Here is a 10601-nt window from a genome sequence, read left to right as displayed (position 1 = left end):
ACATAATATTTACACTTTTTGAGGAAAGGGACCATGTCTACTCTATATACAAACCATAGATGGTAATGAATATTTAACTATCAGAATGCTTCATTGTTTTAAACAAATCTTAAAATGTGGGAAAGGAAAATATTCTTTGTATTTTAATCTTTTAAGAAAATTTCTTATGAAAAACCTTGTGCTATACGTATTACATTTGTTAGGACATTATCGTCATTGCTTTTCTAAGTAGAGTGCATGTATGTATATACATATATATGTGTGTGTGTGTGTGTGTGTGTTTAGGTTTTTCTCCCCCTACCTTTTGTTAGTCATAGTTTTTCAGTGGTTTCCTAAAGTTACTGTTGTGATTGTTTAATGAGGGTTTTAAAAATCATTATTATAAGCCTCATGGAATGCTATGGATATTAGAGCATTTGTTAATACAATCATGCAACCAAATCACCTTGTGTTACAACTATAGTACATTGTGTGGCTTACCTAAAATCATAGTGTATCTTGCAAGAAATTGAAAACTACTGTCCAACAGACTTGAGTATGGTTGTCCAAGATGAATCACTTCTTTCCCAGTGAGGGATTCTTTTTCCTCTCCCAAGCTACATCAGTGATAAAAAAAATTTTGAGTTGGCCGGGTACTGTGGCTCACTCACGTCTGTAATGCCAGCACTTTAGGGGATTGAGGCGGGTGGATCACAAGGTCAAGAGATTGAGACCATCCTGGCCAACATGGTGAAACCCTGTCTCTACTGAAATACAAAAATTAGTCTGGCATGGTGGCATGCGCCTGTAGTCCCAGCTACTCGGGAGGCTGAGGCAGGAGAATTGCTTGAACCCAGGAGGCAGAGGTTGCAGTGAGCTGAGATCATACCACTGCACTCCAGCCTGGTGACAGAGGGAGACTCCGTCTCAAAAAAATATATATATATATATATGTTAATGGCTGAGGAAATATTTTCTGCATTTTGGTTCAAAATATTGTTTAGTAATCTTTTATTTTTTGAATTTCTCCTTTAATGATGTTTTATTGTAGACATTTTTTTCAGATTTGACTGAAGTGTATTAACTGGACAAATTTCAATACTGTATTAAAATTGTATCTGTAAGCCTATTTATAAGTATATATAGTTCTGATTATAGTATACTGATTTTTTCTTTATTGACATATATTCTAATTTTATTTAATTTATTTATTTATTTATTTTGCTGTTGTTGTTGTTGAGACAGAGTCTCGCTCTGTCGCCCAGGCTGGAGTGCAGTGGCCGGATCTCAGCTCACTGCAAGCTCCGCCTCCCGGGTTTACGCCATTCTCCTGCCTCAGCCTCCCAAGTAGCTGAGACTACAGGCGCCCGCCACCTCGCCCAGCTAGTTTTTTGAATTTTTTTTTTTTTTTAGTAGAGACGGGGTTTCACCGTGTTAGCCAGGATGGTCTTGATCTCCTGACCTCGTGGTCTGCCCGTCTCGGCCTCCCAAAGTGCTGGGATTACAGGCTTGAGCCACCGCGCCCGTCCTCTAATTTTATTTATAAATAATTTATAGTATTATAGCTAAAACTTATATTCATTTATTTGTGGTGAGTTTTGATAAAGAATTGTCTAGGTTAGCAGAAAAATTATAAACGTAAGCATTTTCATTATTTTAGAGGAAATTGCAGATAATGTATTGTTTGGCATCAGATTATCTCTTAACTATTATAACCGAAAGTACAGCCACAACGGTATTTTGATACCTTTCTATTTGTTAAATGTATTCTTCCTCTCTGCCCACATCTCTGTTCTTATTTCCTCTAAGGGGGAAACATACGTGGAGTTAATTCTAGGTCTCTGCATTTCATTGTAAGAGATCACAGTTAACATATTTTTTCTGTTGATATAGAAAAAAAAGTTTCTCCTCAGCTGGTGCAGTGGCTCATGCCTATAATCCCATCACTTTGGGAGGCCGAGGCAGGCAGATCACCTAAGATCAGGAGTTCGAGACCAGCCTGGTCAACATGGTGAAACCTCGTCTCTACTAAAAATAGGCATGGTGGTGCACACCTGTAATCTCAGCTGCTTGGAAGGCTGAGGCAGGAGAATCATCTGAACCCAGGAGATGGAGGTTGTAGTGAGCTGAGATAGCACCACTGCACTCCAACCTGGGCAACAAGAGTGAAACTCTATCTCAAAAACAAAAGCAAAAACAAAAAAAGAAAAGAAAAAGTTTCTCCTCTAGTACAGGGATACTCAAATGGTTATATATAGGTAATATAAATTTATTTACATTATTTATTTATACTTTTCCTTGTTTTAGAAAACATTTAAGAGGGCTTACAAAAAATACGTAAAATATATTAGCAAGGTAGATACTGAAAGTGGAAGCTAAACAGTAAAGACAGACAAGGATGGGAACATAAAATGGAAGTAAGAAAATACATGTCTTAACTAACTATGTGTGTGTGCGTGTATACGTATGCTTGTCTATAATCAAGATATATGCTTTTCAAAAGGGGAAACTTAGTTACTAAATTCTGTGCCTTTTAGATTTAAAAATTATGCTAATTTCCATAAGATAAAAGCAAACCATTAACTATTTTTGGTACTAAGACTAGACAGAAATTTCTCTCAGAAGAGGATCTTCTTTTTTTATTATTTTATTTTATTTTTAAAAATTTTTTTTGATACGGAGTCTCGCTCTCTTGCCCAGGCTGGAGTGCAGTGGCGCGGACTCGGCTCACTGCAACCTCCGCCTCCTGGGTTCAAGCGATTTTCCTACCTCAGCCTCCCGAGTAGCTGGAACTACAGGCGCCCGCCACCACGTCCAGCTAATTTTTTGTATTTTTGGTAGAGACAGGGTTTCACCATGTTAGCCAGGATCTCGATCTCCTGACCTTGTGATCCACCTGCCTCAGCCTCCCAAAGTGTTGGGATTACAGGCGTGAGCCACTGCACCCGACCGGATTTTCTTTTTTTAAAAAACAGAGTCTTGCTCTATTGCCCAGGCTGGAGTGCAGTGGCACAATCTCAACTCACTGCAACCTCCATCTCCCAGGTTCAAGGCATTCTCATGCCTCAGCCTCCCAGGTAGCTGGGATTACAGGCAAGCGCCACCATGCCCAGCTAATTTTTGTATTTTTCGTACTGATGGGGTTTCACCATATTGGCCAGGCTGGTTTCGAACTCTTGACCTTAGGTGATCTGCCCGCCGTGGCCTCCCAAAGTGCTGGGATTACAGGCGTGAGCCACCGTGCCCGGCCTCAGAGAGGGATCTTCATAAAAAGAATGTTGATATAATGAGCAAATTTTTCTACAGCCTTTTATCAATCACTCACAATTTTCATTGGATTTCTAATAGATGCATGGCATCCTATCAAAATTAATCTCAGGCATTCCTGCCTGCCCACCTTCCCACCTTCCCACCTGCCCACCTGCCCTCCTTCCCTCTTTCCCTCCTTCCCTCCCTTCCCTTTCCTTTCTCCTCCCCACCCCACTCCAAAAAATCAGTTTCAGTAAAGGAGGCCCCACAGGGAATGAGTGCTTTGTGGCTAGTTTTATGCTGATCTGGATTGATCCAGGATAGAGTTTTAAATATCTGAAAGAATGGATATACATTATATATGTTCTTGCAAGTTATCTTTTCTGAATATTCTTTCTCTCAAACAAGATGTTGATAAAGATAGTATGGCAAATGAGTTTGGCATTATATTCCCTAACAAACACCTGCAAAATACCCATTTGATGATACTGGTTGAACTCAAATCAGACCCACTGTTTGTAATAGACCATTGATCTGAGGGCACAAATGACATTCTCTTGTGCAAGGTGATGAGTCTTCCATTTTGGACAACCATCTCATATTTATTATGCAATGAAGTGTATTTGCTAGTAATTTTGTTTAATTTCTACCACATGCAGAAAATTGGAGATTCATACCGTGGCTACTGTGTAAGTGAGACTGAATTAGAAAGTGTCCTAACATTTCACAAGCAGCAAACACAGAGTGTTTGGGGGACCCGTCAGTCTCCAAGCCCAGCCAAGCCTGCTACACGCTTGATGTGGAAATCCCAGTATGTTCCTTATGATGGAATCCCATTTGTTAATGCAGGTACTTTTTTAAAGACTTATTTTAAAAGGTTCAGCAGCAGCCGTAGTCCATTGTGATACTGTGATTTTCCTAAGGTGATACAATTTCATTATGGTAGCTGACAATTGAATGCTAATTGAAATGCATATTAAATTGAAAAAACTTATAGTAAACATAATCAATTACTTTATAAGATTGCATTTTAATATATCAGAATGAGTAAGACTTCTTTCATATATTATACTGAAAAATAAAATATCGAAGTTTCAGTTAACCTGTTTAATAAAATATTAAAAGAGCAATTTTATTTTAAATATGTACATCAGCTGTGTTTTTCCCCTTCAGATTAAATATTTTAGCCTTCTCTCTTAATTAGTTTTTTGGGAGAAATTCATGTCTATTTTATGTAGCTTGTAACTCTGGAGCTACTGTATAGAATTTGTATACAATCTGGAGTTACAGAATTCTGATACTAAAGTTCTCAAGCATTAGGTATGTTATATACAGTATTTTCAGAGACTGGGTTAGTTGTTTACTAAGGGAGTAGTTTCAAGCAAATCTCTTAGACTAGTTAAAGCCCCAAAGAATCTAAAACTAAGCAATTTATTTTAGGACTATGAGGGCACTAATTTAGCTGAAAGAGTTGCAGTTTCATCCTGGACCTCTGAGGTTAATGAGAAATACTTAAGAGAAGATGAGATAAATGTAACCACTTCTGCCTGAGTTTCATCAGTATTCTATAAAAGAAATGCAACATTAAAAATAAATGAGCTGAGTTAGTTATTTATTTATATATTTATTTATTTATTTATGTTAAATATAGTGGCTCATGCCTGTAGTCCCAGCACTTCAGGAGGCCAAAGCAAGAGGATTGCTTGAGCCCACGAGTTTGAGAGAATCCCTGGGCAAAACAGGGAGACCTCATCTTTACAAAAAAATAATAAATTACCTGGACATGGTGGCATGGGCCTGTAGTCCCAGCTATTTGGGAAGCTGAGGTAGAAGGATCACTTGACCCTTAGAGGTCAAGGCTGCAGTGAACTGTGATCATGCCACTACACTCCAGCCTGGGTGGCAAAGTAAGACCCTGTCTTAAAAAAAAAAAAAAAAAAAAAAAAAAAAACTAACAAATAATAAAATGAACTTGAAATCCCGTAGCATTCCTTTTTCCCATCCTAGGTCTAATCTCCTTAACCCTCCATAGGTAGCTACTACATGAATTTCATGTGTATCGTTCTAGTCTATATTTTTATACTTTACCTTACATATTGTATCTACAATAATATATTTTATTGTTTTAGATTTTTAAAAATGTGTAAATAGTATAGATATTGTTTTGCAAATTTTTTCACTCACCCTTTTTTTTTTTTACATCTATTGGTATTGATATTTATAAATCCTAGTTAATCCAGTTTAATCATTGTATAATATTCCAGCATATGACCAAACCAGTAATTTTCTATTGATCATCGTTTAGGTTGTTTCCAACTTTTCATTATTACGAAGAATGCTGTAGTCAAACCTCCACACTATATATACTCTAATGAAAAAGCTGTAATTAGTTTTTCTAGAGTATATGCCTTAAAGTAGAATTGCTGGTTGTGAATTATGCCCATTTCATCTTTACAAGATTATCTTAAAATTGCTCTCAAAAGTGATTGTACAGGTCCAGAATCCTTTTGAAATTTTTTGGACCACATATATTTCAGAATTCTGAATTTTTTTAATTCAATGTGGTAACATTATGGAATACTTCTAGCAGGTATTCTATAGACCAGCAGTCCCCAATCTTTTTGGCACCAGGGACTGGTTTTGTGGAAGACAGTTTTTCCACGGACCGGGATGGGGGATGGGGGATGGTTTCAGGATGACTCAAGCACATTACATTTATTGTACACTTTATTTCTATTACTACATTGTAATATGTAATGAAACAATTACACAAGTCACCAGAATGTAGAGTCAGTGGGACCCCTGAGCTTGTCTTCCTGCAACTAGCAGGTCCCAGCTGGAGGTGATGGGAGACAGTGACAGATCATCAGGCATCAGATTCTCATAGGGAGCCTGCAACCTAGATCCCTTGCATGTGCAGTTCATAACAGGGTTTGTGCTTCTATGAGAATCTAATGATGCCACTGATCTGACAGGAGGCAGGGCTCAGGAGGTAATGCAAGTGATGGGGAGTGGCTGTAAATACAGGTGAAGCATTGCTGGCTTGCCCACTGCTCATCTCCTGCTGTGCGGCCTGGTTCCTAACAGGCTACAGACTGATAGTGGTCCCTAGTCTGGAGGTTAGAGACCCCTGCTATAGCCAATATCACATAATCAAACACTAATTCTTTATTAGATAGTCATACCAAGATAAACAAATAAAGACTATAAATAACCTCACACAGCTCAGGCCTGGTTTTGCAGCCAAGTGAGTCCTGAAAAAACTGTTTTCTGAGTTTTTTGGATTTCAGATTTGTACATAAGGGTTTGACAACTTGTACCAATTTTCACTCCTGTCAGCAGTTGTGTGAAAATTTCATTTCCCCACATTTACTTCATGACTTAGCTTTGCCAGGTGTTTAAAAATCTTTTTTTTTTTTTTTTTTGAGATAGGGTCTCACTCTGTTACCCAGGCTAGAGTACAGTGGTGTGATCTCTGCTCACTGCAATCTCAATCTCCTTGGCTCAAGAGATCCTCCTGCCTCAGCCTCCTGAGTAGCTGGGACTACAGGCATATGCCACCATGCTCAGCTAATTTTTGCTTTTTTTTTGTGGAGATGAGGTTTTGCCATGTTGCCTAGGCTGGTCTCAAACTCCTAAACTCAAGCAATCTGCCCACCTCAGCCTCCCAAAGTGCTGGTATTACAGGCGTGAGCCACTTTGCCCAGCCTTAAAAATCCTTTAAATTTTGGAAATTTTTACATGTGAATCAAAGTAGAGATAATAATATAAGAAACTCCCTGACTCCAGGTGTCTATCTTCCAGCTTCAACGACTGTCAGTGTATGGTCAGTCTGGTGTCATACCCCTTACACTTCCTCATTCCCTAGATGGTTTTATAGCACATTTCAGATATATCATTCCTTCTGTAATTACTAAAGTATATGGTGTATACTAAAGCATATATCTCTAAAAGATAAGGACTCCTTACATATGTCTATACATATATGTGTGTATATATATACACACACGTATGTATCAATCCCATTATCACACTTAATAAGAAAATTCATAGTAACTTTTTAATGTTATAAAATGTTCAGTGTTTACATTTTCCCACTTATCTCACAGGTTTTTCCCCCCCTTAAAGGTTGTTGAAATTCAAATCCAAACAGCATCCACAGACTGCATTTAGTTAATAAATCTCTTAAGCTTCTTTTAATTTGAAGATTTCTCTCCTCTTCTAGGTAGTTTGTTCTGTAATATTTACCATATTCTGGGTTTTGCTTATTCCATCTGTGTGATGTAGTTTTTGTTCTTTATGTCTTCTGTTTTCTGTAAACAGGTCTAGAGCCTTGATTAAATGCAGATTTGATTTTTGCAAGAATACCTCCTCCCGTGCTGTGTACTTATTGCCATCTGTGTGTGTCTCTGTTTGTGGTGTTCAGATTGATCAGTGGATTCAGTTGTTTTAGAGTATTGTCAAATGTTTTTATTTTTGCCAATCCGAGGAGTATGAGATAGTATTTTACTATTGTTTTAATTTGCATTTCCCTGTTTACCTGTAAAGTTGAACATCTTTTTCTTTGTTCATTTACTACCTTTTTTTTCTTTCTGACGTGGCTATTCATAGCCTTTGCCCATTTTTCTGAGTGGTTGTTTATTAATTATTTATGATTGTTTGTAGTTTACATAGTAATTCTACATGGAGAATTACTATGTTATATTTACTTATGGTATCTTCTAAACAGAAGTTTTTATATTTTAATGTCAGTTTTATCAACATTTTTGTTAGTAACTGGTGTTTTTATTTTATATTTTAAAAGTTTGCTATATCCTACAGTAGTGTAAAATACTCAGCTTAAAATCAAGTTATATAATTTTCACATCTATTTATTTGTATTATCTATTGCTGTGTAACAAATTATACCAAACTTAGTGGCTGAAAACAACAAATGTTAATTATCTCACAGTTTCTGTGAGTCAGGAATCCAAGAGTGACTCAGCAAAGTGGTTCTGCTGCAGTCATCTCATGACTTGACTGAAGGAGGGTCTGCTTTCAGATTCACTCTTGTGGCTGTCAGCAGGCCTTACTCCCTGCCATGTGGGACTTTCCACAGAGCTCTCTTACCACATGGCAGCTGATTACATCCAGAGAGAGCAATTCAAGCAAGAGTTAGAGAGAATACCCAAATGGAAGTTATAGTCTTTTTATAACCTAATATCAAAAATAACTTCCTGTCACTTTTGCCATATTTATTAAACATAAGTTAATAAGTCTAGCCCATGTTCAAGGGGAGGGGATTACTCAAGGGCATGAATACTAGAAGGCATGGATTACTGGGGGCCATCTTAGGGCTGGCTGCTGTATTAACAGCCCAAATAAAAATAAGAAAATAATTATAAAAGGAAATAAAAATATAAATGATACTAATATGTATTAACCAAATGTAATATTTGCTCACTATTTATAAAGTGAGCCATATGTCAGGTGGGGCACAGTGGCTCATGCCTCTAATCGCAGCCCTTTGGGGGGCCAAGGCAGGCGGATCACTTAAGGTTAGGAGTTCAAAGGCAGGTGGATCCCTTGAGGTTAGGAGTTCAAAGCCAACCTGGACAACATGGCAAAACTCTGTCTCTACTAACAATACAAAAATTAGCTTGGCGTGGTGGCACAGACCTATAGTCCCAGCTACTCGGGAGGCTGAGGCAGGAGAATTGCTTGAACCCAGGAGGTGGAGGTTGCAGTGAGCCAAGATCGCGCCACTGCACTCCAGCCTAGGTGACAGAGTGAGACTCCATCTCAAAAAAAAAAAAAATTGTATGCCAGTAGACATTCAGTAAATGTGATATTCACTGATTTTCTTACCATAATTATGGTACCTTTGGTAAATTTTAAAATAAACTTTTAAATTTATATGTTTGTATATCTTAGACTTATTAATGTTTTCTTTCCTTAAAGCTGTATACTTGAAAGATTTTGACATTGCCACCACCAAGTTACTTTTAATCTAGTGTCTAAAATAGATGGACACTTGAATTAATATCAATAGTTGATTTTGGCCCACAGGGAGTAGAGCTGTGGTAATGGAGTGTCAGTATGGGCCAAGAAGAAAAGGTTTCCAGTTAAAAAAAGTCAGTGAGCAGGAAAGCAGGTCTTGTCAGCTCTACAAAGCCACTTGTCCAGCTCGGTAAGCTTTATTTTCTTTTATTTGTTTTTTATTAAGAACTTATTTTTGAATAGCTAATACACATATTTTATTAGGTTTATACAGTACCGAAAAGTATACAGTGAATTCTAAGTTTTCTCTTACCCACGTTTGTTCTGTCTTTAAAGCAACAACTCTTACTAGTTTTTTGAGTCATCTTCCAAAGATATTCTGTGTATATGGATGCATATAAAGGCAGAGACAGAGATCTCCTTCTCTTCCCCTATAAATGTTGTTGAAAATCTCAGTAAAGCTCACTAATATTTTCTTTCCTTAAACTTAGATAGTAGTGTACCTTTTTTCTTGATATGAATTCACATAGATTTATTCTCAATCTGAATGCCTATTGTGGTTATCTACTGCAGAGATATGCTACATACTAGTGTTAATGTAATGACATAAACTTTCCTTCTTTTCATTCTCAATGTATCTCAAAGCTGACTCCATATATGTACATAAAAGTACTATTTTTAATAGCCATATAATATTCCATTTATGGATGAATTATTTAATTCATGTAAGCTGTGAAAGATATTCCTTATTAGTATTATACAAAGCTGCAATTATTAACATTGTACATATTTGTGCGCTCCTACAAGTGTTTCAGTAGGAAAAATTCCTAGAAATGAAATTGCTAGGGCAAAGGCTGTATCTTTTAAAAATGTTGACAAATATTGCAAAGTTGCTTTTTAGAGTGATTTTATCAATTTACCAATGTAGTAAGTTCTAGATAGATTAGGACTACAGAGTAGTCATTGCTCTGGGTAAGAATGAAAAATGTGAACCAATGAAAGATTTCACAATGTCCTTTATGAATCTAAATTTTTTAGACATTGAAAGTATTTTAAGATTTTTTAAATATATTAAAAGTGTTTTAAACTATTAGGTAAAATAAAAAATTTAAAAGATAATATGTAGTGGTTGGACTTAGTTGATCTTTGAAACACTTTTAGTATCACATCTCATATTATTAATACCTCAGCATTCTTGGCTGAGCATGGTGGCTCACACCTGTAATCTCAGCACTTTAGGAGGCCAAGGCAGGTGGATCACAAGGTTAGGAGTTCGAGACAAACCTGGCCAACTGGTGAAACCCCATTTCTACTAAAAATATAAAAAATTAGCCAGGCGTGGTGGCGGGCCCCTGTAATCCCAGCTACTCAGGAGGCTGAGGCAGGAGAATTGG

At 37.1% G+C, this 10601-nt stretch overlaps 1 protein-coding gene across 1 annotated transcript in view; it reads left to right on the top strand.

Moving 5' to 3' along the window:
• Positions 1-10601, top strand: part of CARF (calcium responsive transcription factor) — a 93687-nt gene that overhangs the window by 56590 nt on the left and 26496 nt on the right. Inside the window, exons 8-9 of the mRNA XM_011950000.1 lie at positions 3888-4077; positions 9277-9397. Coding sequence (XP_011805390.1) covers positions 3888-4077; positions 9277-9397 — 311 coding nt within the window. The remainder of the gene's footprint in view (positions 1-3887; positions 4078-9276; positions 9398-10601) is intronic.

The sequence above is a fragment of the Colobus angolensis genome, unplaced genomic scaffold (assembly GCF_000951035.1).
Source record: "Colobus angolensis palliatus isolate OR3802 unplaced genomic scaffold, Cang.pa_1.0 Scaffold30, whole genome shotgun sequence".
Taxonomy (NCBI): Eukaryota; Metazoa; Chordata; class Mammalia; order Primates; family Cercopithecidae; genus Colobus; species Colobus angolensis.
This window is presented reverse-complemented; position numbering and strand designations above follow the sequence as displayed.